General features: G+C 48.6%; 9 protein-coding genes across 10 annotated transcripts; 2 read left to right on the top strand and 7 right to left on the bottom strand.

The window, feature by feature from the left end:
- Window positions 1–556: 556 nt before the first annotated feature.
- Window positions 557–4,653, bottom strand: DFL_005991 (uncharacterized protein; the record flags this gene model as incomplete). Its single annotated transcript, XM_067635333.1, has 2 exons — window positions 557–4,244; window positions 4,301–4,653. 2 exons carry the CDS (start codon window positions 4,651–4,653, stop codon window positions 557–559), a joined length of 4,041 nt encoding a protein of 1,346 aa, XP_067489774.1.
- Window positions 4,654–6,239: 1,586 nt separating this feature from the next.
- Window positions 6,240–8,625, bottom strand: DFL_005990 (uncharacterized protein; the record flags this gene model as incomplete). Its single annotated transcript, XM_067635332.1, has 2 exons — window positions 6,240–7,900; window positions 7,971–8,625. The coding sequence occupies 2 exons, from the start codon at window positions 8,623–8,625 to the stop codon at window positions 6,240–6,242; spliced, it is 2,316 nt and encodes a 771-aa protein (XP_067489773.1).
- Window positions 8,626–10,221: 1,596 nt separating this feature from the next.
- DFL_005989 (uncharacterized protein) lies at window positions 10,222–13,090 on the bottom strand (the record flags this gene model as incomplete). 2 transcript variants are annotated; one of them, XM_067635330.1, is made up of 5 exons in its annotated part: window positions 10,222–12,255; window positions 12,318–12,472; window positions 12,528–12,891; window positions 12,969–12,977; window positions 13,067–13,090. In XM_067635330.1, 5 exons carry the CDS (start codon window positions 13,088–13,090, stop codon window positions 10,222–10,224), a joined length of 2,586 nt encoding a protein of 861 aa, XP_067489772.1. The 2 variants fall into 2 exon arrangements, with proteins under 2 accessions (XP_067489772.1, XP_067489771.1); XM_067635329.1 differs by having other exon boundaries at window positions 12,318–12,469.
- A 694-nt stretch (window positions 13,091–13,784) lies between these two features.
- DFL_005988 (uncharacterized protein) lies at window positions 13,785–14,396 on the bottom strand (the record flags this gene model as incomplete). The annotated part of the gene is made up of 2 exons (XM_067635328.1): window positions 13,785–13,991; window positions 14,061–14,396. The coding sequence occupies 2 exons, from the start codon at window positions 14,394–14,396 to the stop codon at window positions 13,785–13,787; spliced, it is 543 nt and encodes a 180-aa protein (XP_067489770.1).
- A 1,557-nt stretch (window positions 14,397–15,953) lies between these two features.
- On the bottom strand, window positions 15,954–18,465 carry DFL_005987 (uncharacterized protein; the record flags this gene model as incomplete). The annotated part of the gene is made up of 4 exons (XM_067635327.1): window positions 15,954–16,842; window positions 16,897–17,261; window positions 17,329–17,631; window positions 17,689–18,465. 4 exons carry the CDS (start codon window positions 18,463–18,465, stop codon window positions 15,954–15,956), a joined length of 2,334 nt encoding a protein of 777 aa, XP_067489769.1.
- A 2,219-nt stretch (window positions 18,466–20,684) lies between these two features.
- On the bottom strand, window positions 20,685–21,661 carry DFL_005986 (40S ribosomal protein eS7; the record flags this gene model as incomplete). Its single annotated transcript, XM_067635326.1, has 4 exons — window positions 20,685–21,033; window positions 21,101–21,183; window positions 21,357–21,485; window positions 21,635–21,661. 4 exons carry the CDS (start codon window positions 21,659–21,661, stop codon window positions 20,685–20,687), a joined length of 588 nt encoding a protein of 195 aa, XP_067489768.1.
- Window positions 21,662–22,152: 491 nt separating this feature from the next.
- On the top strand, window positions 22,153–22,953 carry DFL_005985 (uncharacterized protein; the record flags this gene model as incomplete). Its single annotated transcript, XM_067635325.1, has 1 exon — window positions 22,153–22,953. One exon carries the CDS (start codon window positions 22,153–22,155, stop codon window positions 22,951–22,953), a length of 801 nt encoding a protein of 266 aa, XP_067489767.1.
- A 375-nt stretch (window positions 22,954–23,328) lies between these two features.
- Window positions 23,329–25,338, bottom strand: DFL_005984 (uncharacterized protein; the record flags this gene model as incomplete). Its single annotated transcript, XM_067635324.1, has 1 exon — window positions 23,329–25,338. One exon carries the CDS (start codon window positions 25,336–25,338, stop codon window positions 23,329–23,331), a length of 2,010 nt encoding a protein of 669 aa, XP_067489766.1.
- A 374-nt stretch (window positions 25,339–25,712) lies between these two features.
- Window positions 25,713–26,874, top strand: DFL_005983 (40S ribosomal protein uS3; the record flags this gene model as incomplete). The annotated part of the gene is made up of 4 exons (XM_067635323.1): window positions 25,713–25,729; window positions 25,864–25,997; window positions 26,141–26,454; window positions 26,530–26,874. The coding sequence occupies 4 exons, from the start codon at window positions 25,713–25,715 to the stop codon at window positions 26,872–26,874; spliced, it is 810 nt and encodes a 269-aa protein (XP_067489765.1).
- Between the last annotated feature and the right edge of the window lie 924 nt (window positions 26,875–27,798).

Below are 27,798 nucleotides of genomic sequence, written 5' to 3'. Positions count from 1 at the left end.
TGGAGTTGAGTACGAGGCACGTATTTCTTTCTTTTTTGCCAGCGATACAAGAAAACGGTGGTGTATGTCGAAAGGAAGACTGTAGATACAATCGAGATACTTGGGGGGCCACCACGTTCACACCTATAGTGGATTTGAGGTAGATATTATTCACATACTATACTAGCTAGGCGCATTACAGCCAAAAAGTGCTACCAGCGCAGGCTCATACATAGAGAGTCATTTTTCGTCGTGGTTTTGCGGCAATTTTGTACGCAGGAAAATTACGCCATGGAAATGAAGTCGATTCGAATGCAACCGGAAATGAAACGCTAAGAAATTTCAGAAAGTGAACCCAAGCAGAATGCATTAATGCTCCGAACCACAAGCTTGACGTAGGTATAGATGGAAAGACAAGTAATGAAATAGAAAAAAGCCGAGTCGAGAATAGACATTGCGTGAGACGTTAAAGGAAGCCAGAAGAATTAGCTAAGAAGTGTCGTATCTATCAAAAAATGATCGTAAATCGCCAATAAAAAAGGCCAAAACGAAACGGGAGCTACGGCGGAATAGCTTATTAAGCCGCCGCTGTCCCCATCATCGTAAGAACGCTCTTCGCCTCACCACCTTGCATCCCGTTGACGATCAGTTGTTTCACCTGGGGACTATTCTTAAGCTTCATGAGCCCGTTAGGAACCTTCCACCCTTCATCCTCCGCAAAGACATAAACGACCTTCTTGTCATCCGTATCACCCAAGTTCGCTCGTATAAAGTGATTACCGTTACCAGCGACGGTGCTATCCTCACGGTCACGGCTGGCTTGGAGCTTGTTTGCACAGTGAGACCTGCAGACGTCGCCAAGGCTGTCAAGATATTTTTCTTGCTCCGCAGCCGAAGGCGCCGTCGAACCGGACCAAATATGCTTGACGGTCTGTTTTGCAGCTGCTCGAGCCCCGGAAGGGCCGGCTGGTGGTATGCAACGAGGGCAATAAACTTCGATCTGTTTGATAGCCCACGCCTTCTGGTCCCATTCCCTTTGGGCAAAGTTGTTCAGTTCATCGTCAATGAAGAGGCCGGCAGTTGATATATTGAGCACCAGTCCCTCGCTATTCCCACCAACGCCAGCAATCAACGAAGCCTGTGGCTTCTTTGGATGCTCATTGGTAAAGATGTAGACCGCCTTGAGGACAATCTTATTCGGATCAGAAGTTGAGTACTTTTGTCGAGAAGCATTGCCGTTACTGCTAGCCGTGGACTTTGCAGACATTTTCGATTTCGCGGTCACTCCGGACGTACCGGAAACTTGACTACCTATTTCGGATCGGCCGTCGATCGAATAGAAATGCTGATAGTCCGACTCATTGTCCGTAACGTCTTGAACGTGTGCTCGCTTTGACTCAAGTTTTGGATCCCGCTCCGTGGGTTTGGGAGCCCTCTTTGTCTTTGTCCGATGGGCGGTAGGGGTGCCTGATACGGACTCCGGTGCTTGATTCTTAGGCCTCTTAGGAACACTGGATCCAGATTCCTCAGGGTCATTGCTAAGCTCCGAGTTATGACGGTGGTGGTGTTTCTTATGGCGATGTTTAATGCCAGCCTTGCGGGGTTTGACGTCTTCCGTGGTGATATGGGGTTCTTGAGGTGTCGAGGAGGAATCCTTAGAACCAAGGTCTGGGATATCAGCTGGCTGAGCAGGGCCTTCCAATGTCTCAGCTTTAACAGGAACGACATCCTTTTCAGGTTCCTTCTGAGACCGGTCTCTTTCGCGTTCCCGGCGAAGGCTCTCGATCCGTTGTCGCTCTCTCTCTTCTTCCTCTTCTCGCTCCCTCTTCTCCCGCTCTTCCTTCTCTTTCGCAGCCGCCTCTGCAATCTCGCGCTCGAGAGCCTCTCGTGCTCTCCTCTCTCGTTCGCGATCACGCTCGAGCGAGGCGAGCATGGCCTGGCGGTCCCGTTCTTCCCGCTCCTTGATCTGTTGCAGCCGTGCCTTTTCCTTCTCGACGAGCTCTCGCTCCAGTCTGGCAGTCTCCTCGGCCTCAAGTCGCTGCCTCTCTTTCTCTCTTTCAGCTTCTAGACGGCGTCGTTCACGTTCCCTCTCAGCTTCGAGTTGCTGCTTGAGTCTCTCATTCTCAAGACGAAGTTTCTCTTTGGCCTCCTCTTCTTTCCGGATGGCTTCAAGACGTTGCTTTTCAGCTAATGCTTCAGCTGCAACCTTCTCACGAGCCCGCTCGGCTTCGGCAAGTCGTTCAAGCATTGCCACGCGTAACCGCTCTCGGTCCGCAGCGTCCGCTTTCTCAATCCGCTCGAGTTCTTCCTTATCCCTCTGTTTCCGCTCCATTTCTTCTTGTTCCAAGCGTTCGCGTGCTTTTCGTTCGATCTCTGCTTGTTGTCGTTCCCGAACCAGCCTTTCCCTTTCAGCGGCTTCACGGGCCTTGTTTTCCCTAGCACGTCGAGCTTCAAACTCTGCCTGTTCTCTTTTTTGGATCTCTTCCTTCTTGCGAGCGTGCTCGGCGTCACGGGCGACCTTTTCTTGGATCAGCCGTTCACGTTCTCTCCGGATGGATTCCTCGAGTATTCGACGTGCAGCTTCAGCTTCAGCGGCGGCCTTCTTCTCAGCGTCCCTGCGAGCCTTTTCGTCTCTGGCTTCGTACTGCTGGATCCGCTTATCGAGAGCTTCTGCCTTCCGCTGTAAGTCTTCTTGAAGCTTACGAAGACTCTCCTCGGCCTGTTTGCGTTTCTCCTGTTCTTGGAGACGAGCTGCCTCGCGGACCGCATCTTCGGCTTTGCGCCTAGCAAGGTCTTCTGCGTCTTTCTGGGCCTTCTCCGCAGCTAGACGGCGACGATGCGATTCCTCTTCTTGTCTCTGGCGTTCTTCTTCTTTGGCTGCTGCGGCGGCTAACCGGAGGCGTTGGGATTCTTCTTCCGCTTGGAGTTGCTTGCGACGCTGTTCTTCCTTAGCGGCGTCGGCTGCTAACCGGCGACGGTGGAGTTCTTCTTCCTCTTGAAGCTGCTTGCGACGTTGCTCCTCTTCTTCGTGGAGTTGTTTCCGACGTTCTTCTTCTTCCTCTTGGAGACGCTTCCGCCGCTCTTCTTCTTTAGCGGCATCTTCGGCTTGACGACGCTGTCGTAAGGCTTCATCTTTTTCGAGACGCCTCTTCCGTTCTTCTTCCGTTTTAGCACTCTCCTCCGCCAGACGGCGTTTATGTGATTCTTCTTCTTTGTCGAGTTTTCGTAATCGTTCTTCCTCGGTCTTTGCCATCTCATCTGCGAGACGAAGTTTATGCGATAGTTCTTCCTCACGTAATCTTCTCCGACGAGCTTCCTCTTCATCTTTGAGTCGTTGACGGGCAGCCTCTTCCTCCTCACGAAGCTTCCGTCTTCTTTCCTTTTCCTCCCTCTTGAGTCTCTGCCTTCGGGCTTCCTCTTCGGCAGCCTTCCGTCTTCCTTCCTTCTCGCGTTCCTCTGCGACTTCTCTACGCTTCTTCTCCGCCAGTTCCTCCACCTCTTTTCGTTTCTTCTCCGCCAGCTCTTCCAACTCCTTTCGTTTCCTTTCGGCCAATTGATCGGCCTCTCGCTTTTTAAGCTCGGCGGCTTCTTCGGCTTCCTTGCGTTTCAAGGCAGCGGCTTCTTCGGCTTGTTTCTTAATCCGTTCTGCTTCTTCCCTCTCCTTCTTGAGCTCATCCCTCTTCAGCGTCGCCTCCTCTTCAGCTGCTTTTCTAAGCCGTTCTGCTTCCAGTCTTTCCTTCCTGAGCTCATCACGTCGTCTAGCCGTAGCTTCTTCGGTCTGCCGTCGTAACCTCTCGGCTTCCAACTTTTCCTTCCTAAATTCCTCTCTTTCCTTTCTAATCTGCTCTCTTGCAAGTCTTATCTCCTCCTCCTCTTTAGCACGTCTGTACTCCGCCTCTGCAGCTTCGAATGGGTTTTCTTCCTGTTGCTGTTGTGGTTCTTCATATCCCATATCCGGCGTGGAAGTGTTCCCGGGAGGACTTCTATGTCTAGCGGTACCACCGGGGGCTTCGGGCCTCATCCTAGGAACGAACCCACTCGCCCAACTCTGTGACCTGCTAGGCGTAGGCCCGGAAGAAGGACCTCCGGACGGTGACTTCGGATGCCCGTTATGCCTCGGAGCCCCTTCGTGTCCTCCTCCTCCTCCACTACCCCTCGATCCAGGCGTTCTAGGTCCACCCGGTCCACCAGGAGGAGGCCCCCCATTCCCCTTCTCATCGTCCTCTCCCTTCTCTTTATTATCCTTACTCTTCCCCCTCCCCCCTCTTCCTCCCAAAATATCTCCCACCTCCCAATCCAAAACACCAACCCCGCAACCAACAAACTAATCACCAAACTCGCCCACCACCCCGCCATCTTCTTCGGCACCAACAACCTCAATCCGTACCACACAACCTCCAATGCCACCGTCGTAACCCCCCCGAACAAAAAGGAATTCCTATGCGGTGATAACGATGGGAGGTATAATACCCCGCCACCGGCGGGGATCACGAATACATCTAACGTATCCGGTAGATTTGGATTTCGGGGTTGAGGAGGTGGAGGTTTCGGAGGGGTTCCCGAGGTTGTTTTTGCGTTCGAATCGTGACGGGGTGGTGGGGGTGGAGGACCGTCATCGTCGTTGTTGCTGCCGCCTTTGCCGTGGGGGGGTGGCGGTGGTGGTGGTGCCGGCATTGTTGTTTCTTCGTTTCGGTCCGTTTTTTTGGTAGATGACGGGAGCGGCGTTTAGGGCTATGATGTAGATGGGAAGAGTGATTAGTTATTTCCCCATAGGAATATGAAAAGAAGAAGGGTAAAAGAAAAGGAAAGCATACTATGACCGCAGCTATAAAGCTGCCTATACCCCCCTAACCAGACCAGAAGCTCGAAAGGACCCTCAGCTTTCGTAGGGAGAGACAGGTTCTGTAGAAACCACCAAACACCCCCAAAAGTCCTTAAAATGGCGTATGATTGGACGAAACCCGTTGATCTGCCCGTATGATGTCAAAAACGAGGGAACCGTGGTCTTCTTGTTTCTCTTTTTCTTTTCTTATTTTGGTCACCGCGAATTCGTTTTTTCGACGAGCAAGATGGTAAAGAAATGATTGTCGGTAACCGGGAGGCTGTGCTGATGGTCGATTTGATTGGAAACGAGGGAGAAGAAGATGGTGGGAAAGAGAGTAAGCTGCATGGGAGAGAGGAAGTTATAGGTCAGTATTGCTATATAACGGACGGGTGGGCGGCGTGTTTGAGTACCTTGTACAAGTTACTCTGCAGCTCGAGCTGCAGCTAGTCCTTTATACCAGCAAGCAGCATACAAAAAAAAGAGAAAGAGTAGAAAGGCTTTACTTTTCAGCCGTCTACAAAGGCCAGCAAGCCAGCTTTGTTTTTTTTTTTTTTTTAGTTTAGAACCAGCTAACGAATCGAATCGAATTAGCGGCGGGCGGGACCCTATGAGCTGACGAGAGAGCCTTGGGTTTCCGTCCGACGTCCGGCTTGGCAGGGAAAGGCGTACTTATACAAGCCCCTCTGCTTCTCGAAAAATGATTTTGAAGCCGTAGGTAATAAAAAAGAGCAATGCAAGACGTCCCCGAAGAGAATGACAAGTGACGGATTCCAAAATGGGATATGTAATCGAGTGGGGAACAAGTCCATCTAAAAGGGAAAACCATAAAGCCTCAACTATGCCGGTGTGTTGTGGTGAGGTTGGTTGCTAGGGAGAACCGTCGTACGACGTAAACAATGAACACATGACGTAGATCGATAAACATGCATGGTATGGACCTCAGCCATCGCTAGGATACCGACATAGCACCCCCCTCTTTTATCCGAGATATCATATTCTTTCATGTGCTGATATGAAGAAGTAGACAGTCCGGGAAGTTTTTTTTGTCAGGACGAAATGAAGATGCAGACAAGTTAGGTGGATTTGAGGCTCTGTATGTTGGGCGCATTCATGGGTATGTTATTTGAGGATGCATCTTGGATTGGTTACGAGATTATAGAAAAAGGTTGTGCTGTACGCTGCATATGCAGGAACCGGCACGCTTCGTGCTTCGAACCTTCACAAAGAAGTATTCATAGAAAGAAAGAAAGAGGTATAATGGTAATCCCGCTAAAAGCTAACGAACGACACAAATTGAATACAACGGAGAGCTTCAAAATACAACAACCGAAAGTACCATAACCGAGCTAAACTATCGAAGAAATGAAAGAAAAAGATATAATACACACCCCTAGTAAAAGATAACAATGTAGCCCCGCTAGAGAAGAAGGAGATGCTAAACATGTTCTTTCTTCGTATTCTTACCTTTACTCGACGTCGATGACGACGCCGGAGACGCCGGCCTCTGAACATGGTGGCTGTGCAATGCCATCGAACTCGAGCTCCTGGACTTAAGTCCCGGATGCCCGCCGCCCTCTAATTCATACCTAGCTCTCAACCCCGCCGCCTCTTTCCTCAAAGCTTCATTCTCTCTGCTCAAAACCTCCTTCTCCTTCCTCAACAATTCAACTTCTCTTTTCAAATCCTCCTTCTCCCTTTCGCTTCTCGCCTTCTCATCCCTTTCCTCCAATCTCCGCTTTCTATCTTTGATCTTCTCTTCTTCCTTTCTTCTCCTTTCTTCCGCTCTAGCTTGTTCCCTTTTATACTTTTCTTCCCGTTTTGCGGCTTCCCTGGCGTGTTTGGCTTCTAATTTTCTTTGTTTTTCTTCTTCCTTTGCTAATCTTGCTGCCATCTTTTTGTCGTTTTTGTCTCGAGTGGTTTGCATCTTTGCGGTAGTTTTTTGGGCGTCGGTTTGGATTCTTTGCAAGGCGGCCGAGGAGGATGAGAAGGATGCTTCTGTTCCCGCTCGGGCTCTGCCGTTTGCGATTTCGTCGATCGATGAGGGATTCGGCTGTCCCCCCGTTAGCTGCGATGATCCCAATGAGCTATCCTCCTCTTCCTCTTCCTCATCCTCACATTCCCCGGAATCGGCTGTCCTAAACGATAAATTCGACACGGAATCATCAAGACTCGTAGCCCTCCTCAACTCCTCGGTCTCGTGATTTCCATCCACCACAACCCCTCCATCGACCGTACTCCCCCTGGATATGGTATTGAAACTCTCCTCCTCATCGGGGTGTGCATCCTCTTCCTCTTCGGGCTCATGCTCATCATCCGATGCATCCTCTTCGTGAACCTTCTCGCAAGCCCACTCCAAAAACTTCTCCGCATCTTTGATAATACTCCCCGGTGTTCCCCTCTCCACCATAAACCGGGGTACGCTCCCGCCTGGATCCGATCTAGTAAGCATAATCCACTCGACCGGATTCGTTTCTCCATCTCCTTCGAGGGAATCTATATCCTCCTCCTCTTCTTCTACTATACTCCCACTCTTAACCTTCTGCTCCGTAACATCAGCGGAAGGTACTTTGTTCTCTTCGTCTTCAAGTAACTCATCCGCCGAAATGGCTTCTCTAAGTCTTGAAGCTCTATGCCCTTTTGACGGATCGCTACCGAACGATCCGGCTCCAGGTAAAACGTTGCCAGCGGCTGCGGTTTCATCGAATGACACCGCTTTTCTAGGCGTCTCACCAACGGTCCTACTCCTCCTCCTCCCAACCGGTCGACTCGCATCTTCAATACTTAATAACACGGATGCTCGCTGGGTTAGATCGCTAACACTCATACTCCTCCTCGGCGCCGATTCCTCTCCTTCATCTTCCGGTATGATCTCGCGGATGAACTCTATGGATTCGTATTTCCCACGGACGAAACCGTATTGTTCCGGCGCTGAGGGGTGGTTTAGAGGACGGGAGACCATGGTGAATTCTCGACCTTGCTTTCGGGATTTTGTGGGAGGGGTGGTTCGCGGTGGGGAGGAGGAGGAGGAGGTTACGCAGGCGGTTACGAAGTCGCGGGGGGCGCTGGGGCCCGGGAATTGGGCTGAGAGGTGGTATACTACGAAAACATCAGTTACGAACTTCGCATGATCTCAACATTAATATAGGAGGAAAAAGAAGAAGCATACCGTCAACCCTCCCCACCCCCTTCGCAACCCTCCTCTCCAACCTCTTCTCCGCTCCGATCCCCCTAACCCCAGCCGGAATCACCATCTCCTCCTCTCCACTCCTCCCAACCCCCATCCTCCTCTCGAGACTCTCCTCAAACTCCCTTCTAAGTCCCTTCCTAAACCTGGCAAACCCGATCCCCTCATGCACGCTCCTCCTGGCGAACCAAGCTCCCCCACCATCCTTCGCAGCTAACTTGTAAACCCTAATATCATGAACATTACTCCCGCCAGGTTTCACCTCCTTCCAATCCTTTGTGAAAACACTGGGAACATCCGGTCCCTGCGGTCGAATGGATGACGGCGTTATCATCAACTTTGTCGACGAGGAACTGGACGATATTGTAGCGGAACCGTTGGAAACCGCAGAACCAACGGTGGCGCTTCTTGACCTCCCACCGACCGGTGAGTTCGAAGTAGAGGATAGGGAAGGAACGGGCGATGCCTTGAAATTCACGGGCGCGGGGGGAATGGGTAAGGTATCGATGACGTAAGCGGCGTTTGCGAAGGTCGATTCGAGGAACGGTCGGAGGGTCGGAGGGTCGGATGGGATTGAGGATTCGTCGATGGGGGAGAGGGATTGGAGGGCTTGGTGGAGGTCAATCGGGGCCGTCATTGTGACTTTCTATCTTTGCCTTCCCTCGATGTTCTCGCGTGGGTTTGTATATATTTGAATAAGCGAGTGACGTCGGCTGAGGTTACGAACGCATCGATGGTATTGCGACAAAGTATTTTGAATGATAAGTAAATAAGAATGATAACAAAACGACAAAGGTGTCAAACAAACGAAGAATACAGAAAGAAAGAAGTCGAAGTTGGTAAGAATAATAGACTCCCCGGGAAGAAGTTCAGCTTGAAGCAGTCGCAGTTGCAACGAAACCAAAAGCGCAGCAGGGCCAGGCCGACAGCACAGCCAGCCAACTTTAACCCAACGGGGCGGAAGGGACCGGGTTGCCGAATATCAATCCTACTTTCTTTGCACCTTTGGCAAAAAGCTGGGGGTTTGATATATTCAGTGGGACGATGATGGAGAGAAAGATCGAAGGCAGGAGGTGGTGACGTACCCCGTATAAGATAACGTCCTGGCGATGGCACGGCCGACGGATCCTCGGGGTTTTCCAGGTCCGGCTGATTACTCGAACACACCTAGATACTTACAATCATATCATCCCGCACGAGGTCCGGGCTGCCTTTTAATCACCACCATCGAGTATTGTGTATTATATGGAGGTGGCTAGATACGAGGGCATACGCAACTGCCACCGACATGAAACCCCCAAGGTCCTTCTCCTTTGCGACGACAGCTCGTCAACTCCCGTCGCTTATCCATCTAAAGTCACCGGTGTACATATATCTAACGTGAAAGAAACAAAGCCTCCGCTGGGAAAGAGGGGGACTTGGAAATCATCGGATGAATGCACGCTCAGGGTCTCCGACCCTCCTCTGTACTTCCACATATAATGGAATGAAGAAAAATGTAAGGATCCGTAAACATCCGTGTCAGCCTGATAACAAAAAGTCACCGACAGCCTCCGAGCGGGATATTATATTTAATATGCTGCTCTTCTGGCCTTTTTAACTTTGATATAAACTCCGTTCCCATCCGGGCTTGTCCTTCTTCCGCATGATTTAGTCGATTCGTTGATTACTTGGATGATCCGTTCTGGAATATTAACTAATCCGATGGTGGGTTAAGCACTGCTGACTAAGGGGTGTCTTGTTTTGAAAGCTTGGTGAAAAGCCTTGGTCTGCAGGTCTACGTGATATACTCCACATTGACATGTAGCTCCATAGAAATGATCACTCGATTAAACTTGGATCATAAAGAGTAACATAAACCGGCTTTGCAATAGACGGCTTGACATCATCGATATTCTAGAAATTCAAAATCCAAGTAGGTTCAAGAGAGTGGAATAGTGAAGTGTAAAGATATATTTTAAACTCTTAAAAAAACACATGTTTGTAATCAATAAAAGATATAAGAAACCCGCATCCTTCCAACTCCAATGTACTACTGAATTATATTAATGCTTGAAAAAAGAAGAAGGAAAGAAACGCCCGTTCAACCCTCACTGACACTGCATAAATATAAGCATCTTCGTCAAAAGGAAAAGAAACAAAAGTCGAGAGTTGTAATGATCTTTTGTCTTTGAACAATCAAAACAGGCAGAGAGAATATGATAAAAAAGGCTCAACGATGCATAGCGGGAAGCTACACCAACTCGAGCTCCTCAAGCCCCTTCGTAACGGTAGTACCCTTCCTCGCCGCCCGACTCTTCGAAAACCTCGACCCGATCCCCCTTCCCTGATTCCTAACGCTCGGCAATAACGCAACATCAACAGCCTCATGCCCGCCCAGCGGGTCCGAATTCCCATCCAACGAAATATCCACCGGCTCATCTTCCTCCCCATCCTCCAAAACGTTAAACCTCTCATCCTTCTCCTGCTTCTCAGGCGTATGATCCAACGAGATTATCGGCGGCGATGACATCCGAGAATCGCTCTCGTTGACTTGAACTGATTCCGACATATCTAACGTCGTGTTGGACGCCAGAGTCGCGCAGATGCTCGCTTCGTCCACCCGGTCCTGCCCTTCCCCTGGACTCTCCACAACCACGGAATCAACATCCTCCCCTTCCTCTGCCAATTCCGTAGCCCTCTCTGTTCCCAAAACAGCCGCGGACTTCGCAATATCACCGTCCGTAACCGCCTTCACCGCCCCATCAGGCGACACATCCTGCGACGTCAACTTCCCTTTCCCATCCTCTTCAACAACTACAGGACTCTGCCTTGCCGTTGTAGCATCAGCTGCTTTCATCGGCGACGGTTCCCCGGCCTTCCCGAATATCGACGTACGCCCGTTCATCTCCTCGTTCGTCCTTCCGAACACTTCGGGCCACCACCTCACCGCTCCGGTCCCAATCGTCGCCGGGAAGATCACCCGTCCACCGACCCCCCTCTCGTCCGTATCAACTGCAACATCGTACTCGGGGTTCATCCACTCCTGCCTCCTCGCCAAAAAGTAATCCCACACCGACCGCGTCCTCTTCTCCAACCTCGCGTCAACCCTCTCTTTCTCGCTGTTGTAAAGGAAAGTGCCGTATTGACACGAATACATATGGTACAGCAACCTCCTCAAAAACCTCTCGTTGAACTCAAATCTCTTCGGATGTTGCTGCATAAGTTGATACGTCGCATCCAGAAATTGTAAGAATACCGGTGACGTCTCTTTAATATTCACACCCTTATCCTTCTTCCCCTTCCCTCCGCGCCCAGGCGTCGGGCTATCCAACCCCTCAGGATCGCTATCGTCATCCCCTCCCATGAGGTTGCTCGCTTGCTGGTTGAAAAACATCCTTGCGGCCCCAATCGCCTGCTCGAACCCACTCCCCCCTCCCTGCCCTCCATCCCCGCCCCCGGGCTGCGTAAACCACTTCTCGCTGCTCAAAAACCCACACCGATCCCTAAATTTATGCCCAAAAGACACCCAATCCTTCTCCACGAGCACCATAAACCCCTCCAACGTCCTAAAATACGGATCCAGACATATCTGCGCCAACGCCGCCAACTGTGCCGTCCGATCCCACCCATCCGAACAATGAATCAGCACATGCGAGTGCTCCAGCGCCATCTGGCGTACGATCAAATCCGTGCCCTGCATCAAAGCCGTAATATGCCTTAACCAATTGCTCTTCGTCAAAAGATCCCTATTCGCGGGGAAAGGCGTAATATCCGAGTCCTTTATCGCCTCCAAAACTTTACTTAGCGATTTCCGCATAACGTGTATATTGTCGATACCGAGGTACTCCTTCTTCGCAAACTTATAGTTATCCATCACCTCGGACCCCGCGCCCGCTGCCTGCTGCGCGTAGGCGTTAACACTGGGTCGCGCATCCACGATGAGGTTCGATTGCTGGGCACCATATATAAGTTTCGTGCCCTGTTCGACGTTGACGATGGATTGCGAAGACGATGAGGCCTCTGGGTTTGATATCCCGAGGTTGGCGTAGCCGGATGCATTCGAAGATTTAAATATCGCGTGAACCAGTTTTTCGTCCTGTATACTCCGGTTCTTCTGGAGTCCGGTGAGCGGTTGCGCGCACCGGGTTAAGGTGCAGTTGTTGACGTTGTGGATGTAAGTTAAGACGGGGACCCGCTGGCGGGAGCGGAATTTGGCGACGTAGTTAAGTGTGTTATCGGAGATCGTGGATGGGATATAAAGCTTCGCAGGGTATGTATCGCAGAACTAAATGATGGTCGTCAGTATTCATCCACCCTCGAAGAAGAAACAGGGAAGAAAGAGCGGACGCTATAGTTGCTGTTTATGTTAGAAAGCCTCCAGTCCTGCGTTATCCCCTGCCTATCAAACTCTCTCTGCGGGTCATATATTTTCCAACCATTAAATGGTATCTCAAACTTCGTCGGCTTGTATATAAACGCATACAGCCGTTCCACCGTCCCTGCTTCCCAATACGTCAGTTCCAACCCCCCCAAAAAAGTCGTCCTCAAAACACATACCACCACAAGTCAACCTCTTTATGCTATCAAAAACATCCCTAGCCTCCTGCTCCGTACCGAAACAAAATGTAATAAATGTAAAATCCCTACACCGTAGCCTAATAGCTAGGGCTTGTAACCTCTTCTGAGCCTCCGTAGCCGACAACGTTAATTCATCGCTAATACCACTGGTTTCTCTGCTTAACCCTCTTCGTTCTTGTGTACCGTTATTACCGTTTGTTCCGTTCGACAGTGATGAATCTTGTCCAACATAGCTACCGATGCACTGTCTATCAACGGTGTAAATGATAGGATATGTGATCCATATCTCCGGCGCAGCTTTGGGAACCGGGGGGGAAGAAGAAGAAGGTGGTTCAGGTGTTAACTGGCGTTTGAAGATTAAATGGTGGGGGTTATATGTAATGTTCCCGGAATGGGGTTTCCGGAGTGCAGTAGAACGACGTTATCGACCTGTTTGTTGTAAGATTGAAGGTCAGCGGATGTGGGTTTGTAGAAGGATTGTGGTGGTGGTGGGTGGGGGTTGAAGAGGGGGTGACAACTTTTGCGACTTTGATGAACTCCATGGCTGCTTTTGTGAGACAGGAATGGAAAGGAATATAGAGTAGTAGCTATGTAATTGAAGAGGGTGAGGAGCGGTTATGCACCCATAGGGGGTGCCGTAGGTGAGGCCTCTAGCTAGGCGGGAAGTATCGGATAAGATCCAGGGGTTGTGACCGTGCTGACGGGAGATGGTGATGGTATCGATATTATTTTATGCTATCGAGACAGCATTCGAGTGGGACCTTTTCGGAAGCGGGGAGGGAAATATAGAAGTTTCAGGGAAAAGCCGGATAGATGGAATGGTTATGCACGCGAGCAGATGGAGAGATTGGAGGATAAAGAAGTACCTTTGGTGATTATCTTGTGGGAGGGATGATGCTGGAAGAGTCGGCTGGTGACGATGGTGGAGATGATAATGCTGTCCGTGATACTGTATGTCTGTCTCTCTAACCTGGGCTGTCACGCTCCAGGCCAGCCAGCCAGCCAGCCGAGACATGCATGACGACGCTCCAACACGCCAACACACTTTATAGCCATTACAGTCGACGGGGTCTCGAGACTACGCGACACTTTGGTCTATAGTCTTATGTATACGTATGAGTATTAAAAGCCCTTATAGTATACAATATACAAGTTATTCTCCCCAACAGACTCTTCCTTCTATTACTTATGTCCTTCCCCAACTATCTACTATGCATGGGGGTACACTTATTACATCTACAACTTCACACTCGTCTCCCCAACAAACGACACCGCCTTCGAAGGCTTCCCAGCATTCTTCTTGTCCGTTGCAATATTATTCGCCAACTTTGTCAACGAATCTTGAAGTGCCGCTCTTTCCGACGCAGATACCCTCTGCCCCTTAGCTTCCTTCTTTGCGATCGCAATCTGACGGACTTGTGATAATCCGGTGAGCTTTAGGACCTATACGTACATCAGAATCAGTTATCAGTAAACCCATATCTATACTCTATTAAATATAATTTTAAATACCTTATTAGCAATCTTCCCAACCTGCAGTGCGTCCTTCTCAGCACCCGTCGCCGCATCAATAGCCGGATTAAACGCCTCAGTCTCCGCCGCCTCAGCATTACTCCTCTCTACCTTCAAAATCGCAAGATCGGCGTCACTGATCGCTGCCAGGTTTCTTAGGTCTAATCCTTCGGACCAGATTGCTTTTGCACGGGCTTCGGCGTCGCCGCCCACGCCTGAGGAGATGGACATTTCGTTGTAGGAGCGGAGGGAGAGTGCGCGTCTGTTGATTGGAGCGGCGGTAGTGAAGGTTGCGGAGAGGAGGGTGAGGGCTGTGATGAAGATTGAGGGGTGCATTTTGGAGGATGGTTAGGAATATATATGTATTAAGATATGGATTATATCCGAGGGAAATTATTCGAAAGAAGGGCCGCGGTGTCAAAAGAATGAAGGAGTGTTAAAGTAGTAGTTATATTCAAAAGATACAATAGGAGCCGGTCCTGTAAAGAAACGAATGTGTCCAAGCACAGTAAATGAGAAGGAAGGATAAAAAAAGAAGAGCTGTTAGGAATATCGGAGTTTCAACCTGGAATGCCTAAGGAAGAAACAGAAAAAAAAGGACATCGTCACACGCGGTTCCATACAGCTTTTATAACAGCTCATTCCCTTCTTGAATTCGGTAAAAGTCCAGCGGAAGCTACTTTTCCCGAATACAACCTCGAATTGAAACTTCGAACCACGGGCGCCGTGTATCAATATCAACATCGGATATATTATGGTAAAAAGCACCACACAGACCAATTAACCCATCCGGTCTTCAAAAATAGCGACATGATGCCTTGGTTGTGGAATATCAGTGGTGGGAAACTTTCCTCAAGCTCACAATCGTGCAATTGTTATTATTTCCGTAGCGCCGATATAGAAAAACCTTAGGCCCTTCAAACGAAAACTTCAAGGACAAGCCCGCCATGAGTCGCTGATGTTTGTATCCATCATGAGAGGAAGTGTTTCGTCATAACCGTCAAAGGTGCTTTGTCACTAAGAACGTTTCATCCCATCACAAACCTCAGAAACGTCAAAAGTGGGTCAGACACATCCACAAAACATGACATGTTCCACAACTTCAAAGTTTCCCCCGCCAGAAAGAAGGTTAAGAAATTCAACATAACCATTTTTATGCCATTTACAAAATCTCGACGTGATTTTTAATACTTTTTTTTATTTTACTTTACTTTATTCTTCTTTCGGTAGTGTACTCCGATCTATCTAACACCCCATGATAGATAATTAGGTAAGTAATTAGCATGACCTCTCATCCAACTGACCTTCAAGGCCACAAAAAAGCTGAAAAGCCGCCCTTCCTCGTGATCCTGCTCTCGACACAAAATAGTATCTGTCAAAAGCGAATTTTCTCAACAAAAAAAAAACTCGTACAGAATTAAAAAAATACAAAGAAAGGACTTGTAGGGAATAACGAGAGAGTAGAGATCTGATTTTCCGCTAGTTTCCGCTTGCTCAACATTCGAAATAGTAAAAAAAAAAAAAGGACACTGGTATAAGGTACAAGTTAAAGGGAAAAATGGCACCGCAAAAACGCCGTAGATAGTATATCAAAATCGGATATTATAACCCTCCGGAAAAATCAGACCCAAAAACTAGAGAGTAGTCCACCTCTCCGCATACTTTTCCCCCTTTCCTTCACAAATGAAACGATTGACAACAGGCTTGTTGATTATTTTTCGTTCTTCGCCATAAAACAAACTCCTCAGAGTTCCCAAATATTAGTGTACCAAGGAAATGATCATAACAGAACGAAAAAAAAGAGAAGAGATGTACAAAAGAAAAGAAAAATAGAAACATCGCTCTATAGCCGCTCAAGAAGGGGCAGTGCAATAGTAATATCGCTACCAATAATTACCATCTAGTATCTCCGATGCAAACCTTGATATCCCCACTAATAGTCTTGCTCTCCACAAACCCATCTTCGCTATTTCCGTGCACCGCCTCCACAATCCTACCAACAGGACCGTTTCTCGAGTTCCTGGTAATTTTAACATTTTCGCCACCAACTTCGATATCTCCAGTCAAACTTGAAGCTTTGACCTTTCCTTCAAAAGCAGCGGAATAATGCACGAAAACTTCTCCAGAAACAGTAGTATGCGTAGCCTTGAAAAAAGACAAATTCGCAAGACCCGTATCTTCCGGATCGACATAAAGTTTGGCATCGGGATCGGCTGGGTGGGAAACACTGCCAGGGCCGGCATGACCGGGACGACCGGCCTTGGCTTCACCGTGGGAATGAGGAACATCATCGTGATCCGCGCAATGCTTTTGGATCAACTGCCAGATTTTGCGCTGCTTATCTTCGATCCAGCTAAGAACTGTTTGTACGGCTCGGTTTTTGAGAAGGGCTCGTGGCTCGGTGAGAATCTTTGCATCCGTAGCTTCCAAGAAGCTCATATGGGTCCTGCCGCTTTTTGTGTCTGTATCGATTGTGATGATGTCATCAAGAGAGCTGCCGGCGCCGGTGGGAGAGATGGGGAGGATGTCGGCTCTGATGTCGCCGCTGATAGATTGGACGGAGAGAGATGAGCCGAGGAGGTATTGTCCGATGATATCGCCGCTGATCGTTTTGATGACGGTATTGTATTTTTTGAGATATTCGTGGAAGGGGTGGAGTGCGCCGTCGGTCGATACGGAGTGGATTGCGATGTCACCGGAGACAGAAGTAACGGTGAAGTCGGTTTGAGGAGACATATCGGAGAAAGATGTTACGGAGTGGACGCCAATATCGATAATTCCACTAATTGTCTGTTAGCCATGTTTCAATATCTCGATCTAAAACTGAAAAACTTACGACTTGGTCTCGAACGAGGCGGAATCCGCCAATCCCCAAACACCGAGAACCTTGCCAGTCGTCGTACCGACCAGCAAGTGCCTAGCTTGCAAGCCAAATTTTGCACTCCTCAATTTCTCATCATCCTGGATTTTGGTTGGTTGTCTAGCTCTCGACCGGATGAGTCCGGTAATAGAGTTCAACACTGCCTTGTCGTGGACTTTGAGGGAAAGCGAAGGCCGTATTACGACAGAAAGATGTTCGGTATCGACGAGAAGTTGTTCGAGCTCGATGGTAGATGCATGTTTAGGGAAAGTGACGGTGACCGTGAAGTATACGCAGACTTCCCTCTGATCGTCGACGAGTTGAGTCGTATATGCGTTCGTCTTGAGCTCCCGTGTCAGCATTGTAATTTAACAAAGAAAAACGAGATCCAGCCCTCTTTTGACTTACGTGAATAGCGATTCCATTCCCCGTCATTTTAATATCGATATCTCGGAGGACAGTCTCATCAGAAACCGTGTACTCGACCGTAACTTTAGCATCGTCGCCCTCAAATAGGTCATCTCTTGAAGCATGTTCAAGATAGACAGTCCCGTCGACATTTATGCGAGTCGCAAAGTGATCTTTTGGCTTATCGTATACAACCGACTGCCGTAGTGAGAAGGATGATAGCGAGTTATTGATTGGTACCATAAACGATTCGTCATAAACTCCCGGCAGCATCTCGGCGCATTGTGAACTCGACATGTATTCCTAAATTTGAACTGGTTAGAAGAATGAACACTCTCGAACGCAGTGGCTGTATCTTACCACACTCTCCCTCAACCGGCTCGTAGCATTCTTCCAAAACAGTCCGCCAAACAACGTCCAAGTGAATATCAAGAAGAAAATCGAAGCGCAGCAGAATCTGAACTTTCTCGACCTCTTCTTTGCTCCTCCTCTCGTGCAACCCCTTGCGCATCTTAACCTCTTCCTCCAAGAACATCTCTCTTCCCGATCTCTATATGCCGTTCCATTTGCTACACAGCTAATACACTGCGGGTGTCTGCATAAGCACTCTCCCATAATCAAGGGTCTAATCTCAGTTACTGGTCCACGCTCAACATCTCCGTCTCTTTCTTCCTCTTCATAAGAAACCCTCCTCGACATCGGCCGCGAAGTATAAGACGGCGGTAGCGTACTCCTTTCCGACCCGAAACTAACCCGAGAATAAACGGTTTGTCTATCATCCTCCTGCGACGGTCTCGGAGAAGCCACTTGCACTTCGCCGTTTTCAGCCGTCTGTTCCCGTGACATCGGCTCCGGCATCGCTGTCTTTACTGGATCCTCGTCGGGAAGATGCACGACGGGGAGTTGCTGATGTTGGCGTCCGTTGAAGTATCCGTCCGTTACGGACATGTCTGCGGTTGTCTCGGTTGTAGCTGTGATGTAAGGATTTAAAACGACCATGGGAAGGCGCGGGCCGCTACCGGGACGGAAGCCATCGGCGACGAAGCCTTCGAGGGGCATTGTGGGTACACCATTGTCGGTGATGTAAGGGTTTGAGGAAGCATATTCTTCCATCGATGGATGTTCCCGGCGTTCCATGATGGGAAAGGTATTACGAAGATATGCCTGATCAGGATTAAGGGTACCAAGCAAATCAAAGGATATAGGAAAGGGTCAAAAAGACGGTAGTTCGAAGATAGGATGAATTTCACTAAATCTCCAAAGACGAAAAGAGAAGGGAGAGTGATTGAGGGGGGGGCACCAGGAATTAAAACAATTCGGAATAGCGTGCAGCCATAAACAGCTGCCGCACGGAAATAGATTCAATTGAGGGACCAGAAGGAAAACGACCTTCTGATATCGGACGGTACGTAATCAGCGGGTGGGCTCCTCAGTCTGTTACCCGCTTTTTTTCTCTATTCCAGCCCTGTATTCTGCGGGAAAGCCACCAGAAATGAGGGACAGGATAACGGATATCCGGTATGGGATTTGGGAAAAGAGGTTAGGATGAAACGGTGAAAGAAATATGGATTCGTGGCTTCTTCCCCTTCCCTCTTGTCGAACTTCCCTTGTCTTCAATATCGGCCGGGAATAAATGTCAATATCGGAAAACAAGAGTTCATGGCATAGGTGAGAATGAGAGGAGCTGGGGGGCAAGCCAAAGTTGAATCCTCCCTCCAAGCCCTGCCCAGGACCCAACCAAAGATCCCATATGACTCCTCCGCCTGCAGAACAAACAGAAACATTTTTTTCACTCGCATCATTTTCATTTTGGCTTTCGGTTTCGTTGGCCGAAAATGTGGGTGTGTTACGACGCGTAAGCCGCTTCATTTCTTTCCCGAAAGAGGAGGCTTAGCTCCCATCGACAAGCACCCATCCCTGCGCCGAGAGCCAGGCCAGACAGCCATCTATGTAACTCCACCGAGGTTGAAGGGGACCGTTAGGGAACAATCTTAGATCGTTCGGGCTTCTACGAATGAGGACGAGATGTCCACTCGTCATGTGGCATGTTAACATGTTGGATATTGCAATATTGGCATCTGGTGCATTCGGAGCCCTATCGCCAACCTTGAAATCTGTGACATCGATATCATCTATGCATCTTGTCGACGTTAGCCCCAACCTTGTTTCTGATATATCCTATCGATAGTAAGAGTATGTTAAGAATGGAACATAAAAGCTTACCTTCGTAGCTAAATTGATTCTATGATGTCGACACGCACGCCCTCGAGCTTGCGACTGGAACAATTCTACCGAGCGAGATTAGGCGATCCCGACGCAATGGGAGGGGAAGGGCTTACGAAACCACTGTTGGGTCTGTAACAGTCCCATCCCGACGATACTACTCTCTGATATTCTCGTATCGATGGATAAATAACTCTCTCAAGCTGATAAATACTTTTTGCATGCTATGTAAGGTATTAAGTTCACATATCATATCTGGGTGATGCCAATCTGCATGTCTACACAATTGTATTAGTGGGACACGCGGCTTCTTGGATGAAAGGATGTTTTGGTTTACTCGACATCAATGCGTTCGAAGAGCGCCCGAACTAGCTGCTGCTAGCCATGCCGACAGGCGATTAATTGTGGAATTCGGCAGGTGCATCTTACTTGCATTTGCGCTTTTGTTTGCCTTTTCCACTATGCCTACCTCGAGACGTTTACGAGCTGTGTATAGTTGTAGTGCTGCAGCCCTAGCGCTGTCGAAGCCATGTTCGACTGCCGGATCGTCAATTATCCAACCCGGCCATAAAACATAAAGCCGAGATCGCACAATAACCAGGTTATATATCTCAACATAAAGTTATAAAACGTGGACCTACAGTGTCTACAATTGACCACTCCGGCCAAACTATGGCGCACTTCATTGTGAATGTGCAGATATTCATGCTTGATATCCATTCATTACAAAAAAAAAGATAAGGCATTCAAACAGAGCCTCGTGTGAAAAGTGACAGCAGACGACCGGGAATATGTATAAAGAAAAAGGAAAAATGAGTAGTACACAGGAGGTTTGTGAAAATAAGTTTCCCCATTTTTGAACACCGTTTAATATAAAGTGACAAGAAAACGAAGAGGGCGTTATCCAGAGGAGTTTCGGGTCGAGTGTGTGTGAGAGTGTGTGAGAGTTTCATGAGGGCGTATAAACAGGAGAGATGGGTCAGTTCGAAAAGGTAGGCGGGTCATGGTCGTGAGGAAGGACGGCGCCCCCAAATCTAATATATTAGGTTGATAAAAAAGAGGAAAAAGAGGAAGTGAGCCGGAAAAAGAGAAAGAGACGAATATTATTATATTTTTTAAAATATAGTAATATCTTAAAATTCGCTCTGGACTGGGAATTCAAAGACGACGGACTTTCCGGTCAACTTCTTGTAGACCTCAGCGAAACTATCAATCTTCCAGTCCAAACCACCAACATCCTTGGGGTCGAGGAGGACCTTCATGATTTTCGAGCCATCTTCCTTAGTACGGATACGTCGGCCAACAATCTCGGTGGGGTAGACAATGTCCTCGAGGATCTTAGCGTGGACGGAAGAGAGTGTTCTCGATCTTGGGCGCTTCTGGGTGACACGGCTGCGACGACCTGGTTTGGGGAGAATACGGCGCTGAGCAATAAAGATGACGTTGCGGTCAGAGAACTTCTTCTCAAGCTCACGGGTGAGTCTGAGAACAGTACGTTTGTTAGTATGTTGTAATTTGAGCGACAAGAATATTTGGATGATTTGCATACCTCTGCTGGACCTTGTGGAAGTTGGACAGTAATGGGACAGGAACGAAGATGACGATAGCCTTCTTTCCTTGTCCAATTTCGAGCTGTATAAACCAAGATACTCATATCAGCCCCCAATCCAAAATGATATTTCCCCGCCCCTCCATGCATTGTACTCCCATGCCCTTCGTCAAATCCATCCAGAATCTTCCTCAACGATAATTCTCCCCAATTTTCCTCTCCCTCCCTGATGTTGGATATGATGTTGGAAACTAACCTCCTTGGCGGACTGGATCTGGAGCGGCCTCAGAGCGGCCTTGAGCTCAACATTGGTCTCGAGATCGAGCAAGGCCTGGGAGACCTGGAGTTCGATTTCATTTGGGTTTGCGTAGCTTTCGGAAGAGGGCTATATCAAGTCGAAAGAATCCAGTTAGCCAATTTGTCCTGTCGCAGTAACCCTCCCTTCAAATATATATCCCATCGCCACGCCATCTTGAAAAAAATCTTCGAAGTTTTAAATTTTGAAGATTGTCGTCATCGGAAGGGAAGACTAACGTAAATCTTGGAGTTTGGGACGGCCATGTTGAACGATCTGTAGCTGGTGATAGCTAGGATGTCGACGTGTAGGGGGGTATAGGAGGTGGGATGAGGTGGTTGGAGATGGTCGAAAAAGTCGTCGATTGTCGTCGAGGTCGGGCTGCTTGGGCTTGAGGTTGCTTAGCCTCCAAAATTCGTCTTCGTTGGTTCGCTTGCCCAAAACACACAACACGGTCAGGTGATTAGGGCAAGACCTAGGTCATGTGATATGGTATTATCACGTGAAGATGCCGGCCGTTTTCGTGTTGGTGTGTTGCCAAGCCTGCGGGGATCTCAGAAGGACGAAATAAGGTGACAGGGATCCCGGTCAGAGGCCTACGTCACACAACATTCCAACACATTCTCGTAACGCCGTTGCAGTTGCCACTGGACGGCACTTATAATCCTGCTCTTCAACCCCTTCTTCGACCTTTAACATCATCTCCTTACTCTTCTCAACATATCAAAGAATCACCGCTATCATCTTTATTGTCATCATGACTGACTCTTCTACCACGGCCGCCAAACCGTCCGGCGTAACTCCAACGACTGCTGTTCCAGAGGGCCCGTCTAGTACTGAGACTTCTTCATCTCCAAAACCTAATCTTCCAGCTTCAAATCCCAACCCTCTCCCAGAGTCTCCAGCATACACAGCTTCGGATTCTATTTACCCTCCACCTGCTGAGCCAGCATCTAGGCCTACCGCTCCTACTTCTACAACCAATAACCTAACAGAAATGCTAGGTTCTGTGGCTGCTACGGACACACTTGAATCTCTAGACGACGACGACACTACTCCCACAGCAACTACCACTACAACTGTAAATCTTACCGATCCACCAGCTCCACAGCCAGGCGCTGTTCCAACTCCAATTTCTACAGCCACCACTCGATCTCCTCGATCTCCAGCCGCTCCACAACCAAGCGGTGTACCCAGACTCCCAACCCAAACTTCCACCGCGTATCAAACTGCTACTCCAGTATCTGGATCATCTTTTGAGATGCCTTCTACTGCGCCTCCAGTCCAGACCACATATGGCCCACCAGAAGTGACTATGCGTGGACAACCAATTCCATCATACACGGCCACTGCAACATCGACATCTTACAACAATTATCCAAGTGCCATTCGACGAAGTAGTGAAATCGCTCCAATGCCAGTTGGGTACCGACAACGTCCAATCTCGGATCATTACGTTCCTCCGAGCCAGGAACCACCGAGAGAAGAAGGTATCCTTGGGAAGGTGTCGAAGGCGGTGGATAGATTTAATGAATGGATGGTTGGAGAAGGAAAATAGGAAGTAGATGGGTCTTGTCGAATAGCGGTGGCCTTGGTTATAAGTTCTTGGTTTTATCATTCAGGGAGTTGGGTTGACTTGGGTTTTACTGGAATGACTCTTTATATTAGTTATCGGATAGCTTGAGCTTGGGTACTTAATGGGTGTTGCCAAATTCCATGGGATATTCTCTTTTTTGGATTTCGGATAGTACTAGGTAGTAGCTTTTCCTCTGTAAACTAGCAATTAAATTGATACCGAATGAATCAAAAATTGATAATCCTCGTGAGGCAAACCTTCGCTTTTGTAATTCACATAACGCACAGTACTTAAGTATATATATTACAGAATATCCAAGTCAATGCGTACTTCATACTCGGACCTCTCCTTAAGTGCTTAAGCCTCGACTTCAGCAGCTTCTTTTGTACCCTTGTTCTTCCGTCTTCGTTTCTTCTTCTTCTCGACGGAGGCCCCTTCGTCACCACCATCGGTCTTCGGCTTATCGTTCTTTTCTTTCTTATGCTTCTTCGCCGACTTATCACCCTTTCCGCCACCGTTGAGCTCCTCCCAGTTAACCTCAGCCTTTCCGAATACTTCTTTCCTCCACTCCCTCAGCTTGAATCCCTTGTTCTTAGCATACCTCTTCCTATCTTTTAATTTCTTCGCATCATCTCTGTATGACGCCAATTTCTTCAGTCCAGCATAGGCATTCAGTTGCTTATCACCGGCGAATAGGATATCCGTCGGTGTAAGTTGGAAAGCTTCGGGAGTAACTTCACGGTAACGGAAGGTAGCACCGGTGTCTTTCGAAGGTCCAGGTAGAGAAAGTGGCATCTTGTCGTCGACATATGACTCGATTTGAGCGCGGAGCAGCCTATCCGCCCTTTTATCCTTCTTCGCACCCTTCTTTAGCTTCACTGCCGCAGATGAAGCTTCCGTGACAACAGGCTCTTCGAGTGCGACGCCTCCTTCCTCGGCATCTTCAGCATCAGACATGGACTCGTCCGCCTTGAAGTCGGGAACAAGATCGTTGATATCAATATCGTCGTCCCATATCGGCTTCTTCGGCTTCTTCGATTTTTTGCCCTTGCTTTCTTCCTCCTCTTCTCCATCATCATCGTTTCCAAGGTCCTCCTCTTCGTTGTAATATTTGTCGCCGTAGAGATCACCCATCTGTTTCTCCCAACCCTCGTCTTCCCAAGCATCATCAAGGATCTTCTTCCACTTGTCATCAACAGCCTCGGCTCCAGCTTCAATTTCAAGGCCTCCAGCTTCCCTTACCATTTTGATTTTCTTTTCCATCTCTTCAACCCTCAACTTCCTCAACCGGTTCTTTCCCGCGTTTTTCTCTTCCTCTTCTCTCTCCTTTCGTGCCTTCTTTTCGTCTCTTGCCTTCTTCCTTTTACTCTTCTCCTCTCTTCTCAGCGACTTTTGTTTCGCGATGTCTCTGGCATGCGTAATGATCTTCGACCTATCGGCAACAGTCGGGTCCTCGAATCTCATATTATACATCTGCTCAAACTCTTCTGCCGCGTCTTCTTCCTCTTCGTCATCTGACTCAAATGGGATGTTTCCGGTGGCGCCCTTTGGTATCCATGCCTTTGTTGTAAAAAAGGTGTCCAAAAACTTCTCAGGATCCGCCTCAGGGTTTTCTGGTAGCGCGACACCGGGTGTCTCGTTGTCCTCGGCTTCCGGCTCCTTTGGTTTGCGAATCAAAAAGTCCGCTTCGTCATCCGATCCTTCGGCAGCAGCGTGCATCTCCCAGACAACCGTTCGCTTAAGGTGCTCTTGTTCCTGAACGTAGGTCCTCGGTGGTGCGTCTTCGTCTTCACCACCTGTATAGCCCTCCATGATATTCTTTTGGTGATATTGTTTCAGTGTCATACCCTTCTCCTTTGGCGATTTGTCATCTCCGCCGTCCTCAGCGTCTTCGTCAAAGAACTTGGCTTCGGCATCGTATACCCGCGGGTCCTTCGATCGGATAGCGTTGATTGTTGCCTTAATCTGGGCATCGATATCGTTTGTGACAAGTTCACCGAACTCATCTTCATCCTCCGACGAAGAGGAAGATTCGTCAGATGATGCGAGGGAGTCGTCGCCCGAGCCGTCGGTTTTTCGGCGCTTTGAAGCGGATTTGCCGTATTTTTCTTCAAGTCGGTGTAGTTCCTCTCGCTTTTTGTTATATTCGAATCGCCTGGCGTACTCGGAATTAATCTTGAATCCAGACTCTAACTCCTCAGAATCGTCGGTAGCTTTTCGTTTCTTCGAGCCATTAGCTTGTGGAGTGCCTTCAGCTTCGCTGTCCGAGTCTAAGTCAAGGACAGCCTTCGAGTGGATTGTATCTTTAGGATGAGCGTTGCCGTTGACCTCGCGGACCTTGGCTGCTGCAGACTTCTTTCGTGCCATGATGAATAAAAGTTGGTGATAGATTAAGATGTTCAAGAAGGAAAGGCTTGCCAATGTGACAGACGGCAAATTTTCAGTCGCTTGTCACCCAAAAAAACACGCCAAGATCTTTAAGCCGCATCATCAACACGTGATCGTTATTATGTTTGTCTATTCTCGCTTAATTGCCTCATTGAGGATGGCGCGAGATTAGGGCTTCCACACAGCAAAGCCCTCACCCAACCAAACCCAGCTTGGAATTTTTCTCGGACAGGCATTGCAGCTTCAACAACAGACGACGACGACCCATTCGATCTCGACATCACCCCTCCAAACAAACAAATACACCCGTCGACACTTACGAGCAATATACCAAGCTCCATCAATCATCCAACATGGCCACCACTACCGCGTTAGTGCTCCCCGATATTACCCCCTCGAAATTTGGATTCTGGTCGAGAAATAGTGGTGGAAATTGGATATAGAAATTGTTATCTGTGGGATTTGGGGATTGAAGTGCTGACGAGAGGATTTATGGATATACAGTATCTCCAAGAGAAGAAAGGCCGTCGCCGACGGTGTTTTCTACGCCGAATTGAACGAATTCTTCACCAGAGAATTGGCTGAAGAAGGTTACTCTGGCGTCGAAGTCAGAGTTACTCCAACTGTCACCGATATCAGTATGTCCACCAACTATTCCGATTTGATGTTCCAACGATAAGCTGCTGGTTCTACTTGGGGGAGGGGGGGATTATGCAGCTTGGGTTTTTCTATAAAAAAAATAATGCGGGACTACGGATTGCTAATTCGAATGCTATCACAGTCATCCGTGCCACCCACACCCAGGAGGTTCTCGGAGAGCAGGGTCGCAGAATCCGCGAGCTTACCTCGTTGATTCAGAAGCGATTCAAGTTCCCAGAAAATTCCGTCTCCCTATATGCCGCCAAGGTCCAGAACAGGGGTCTCTGCGCTGTCGCTCAGTGCGAGTCCCTCCGATACAAGCTCTTGAACGGTTTGGCCGTCCGAAGAGCTTGCTATGGTGTCCTCAGATTCATCATGGAATCTGGCGCCAAGGGTTGCGAAGTCGTCGTCTCCGGAAAGTTGAGAGCCGCTCGTGCCAAGTCGATGAAGTTCACTGTATGCATTGAGTCTCTCCATTTGCAGATATATATGATATTTTGGATAGTGGCTAACATTGAGATATTTTGATAGGATGGTTTCATGATCCACTCCGGTCAGCCAGTCCGTGACTTCATTGATTCCGCTACCCGCCACGTTCTCCTCCGTCAGGGTGTCCTCGGTATCAAGGTCAAGATCATGCGCGGCTCCGACCCAGATGGCAAGGCCGGCCCCAACAAGTCTCTCCCAGATACTGTCAACATCATCGACCCAAAGGAAGAACAGCCAGTCCTTGCACCAAACTCGCAAGACTACACCGCCAAGCCAGCTGCTGCCATCCCACCACCAACCGAAGAGGCCGCACCAGCGGAGACCTACGAGCAGCCGCCACAGCCGCCTGCTGCTGCTCCTGCTGCTGCTCCCGAAGCCGGCTGGTAGTAACTGTCGGTTTTCCTGTTTTGCTTTTCACTAGGTTTCTGCTGTGTATAATTTTTCCCTTTATTACGAAGCCTCCTAGGATGAAGGAAGTATTCGTTTTCTACGTATAATCGATTTTGGTCTGCTCATTATGGCACTTGCGGGGGGGTGTTCATCCATCATTTCCTTTTTACCGAGCTTGCTTCTACCATCATTTTTTTAACAACTTTTTTTTCTTTTCTTTTCTGTGCCTGGCCTAAATAAGCCATATCTCATACCCTCCCACCTCGCCTTTCCCTCCGCCTTATATACCTCTCTAACGACTCCATCGTCATGTGTAATGATACAAAAAACGATAAAGAAGCTTGCTTGGCTAGATGTGTGTACTCCGAACAGTGCATAGCCTGTCTGTGTGGGGTGATTTAGATTATAATTCTGATCGATAGATCCCTACCAGCTAAGGAGAAACGGTATGAAAAAAAGAATATGTCGTAAGGCCATGCAGCAGAAGGCAATTCGCATCCACTGTACGTAACAATGATATGGGTCTGATAAGCCAACATTAAGGGGGACCCTTGCTTCGTTGGCTAGCTTGGGCAAACTGCGATTGGCCCTAGCTTAGACAGTAGACGAAAATAAAAATAAAATAAAAAAACTTAAGCTTGGACGTTCCTCTGTAAAGTTCGGCCTTGGGGCTCCCCTAGCTTAAAGGACAAATATTATGAGGTTGTATTTTGCTACAAAGCTGCACATGTTGAGGGTCTTTTTTTTTTTTTTTTTTTGGCTCGCAGCTGACCCCTCTTCTGCATCTGATAGAGGTGGGGCAGCTGGCTGGAGCGACACACCGGGACGAGTAGACTAACAGCTCAGAGGTGATATCACCACTTTGAAAAGAACAAGTTACTTCCATGATATATGCAAACACCTTTGGAATAACCGCATTGC

The sequence above is a fragment of the Arthrobotrys flagrans genome (genome assembly GCF_004000055.1).
Source record: "Arthrobotrys flagrans strain CBS H-5679 chromosome Unknown unitig_9, whole genome shotgun sequence".
NCBI classification, from domain to species: Eukaryota; Fungi; Ascomycota; class Orbiliomycetes; order Orbiliales; family Orbiliaceae; genus Arthrobotrys; species Arthrobotrys flagrans.
The sequence above is the reverse complement of the archived record's forward strand: the minus strand, read 5'-3'. Positions and strand labels throughout refer to the sequence as shown.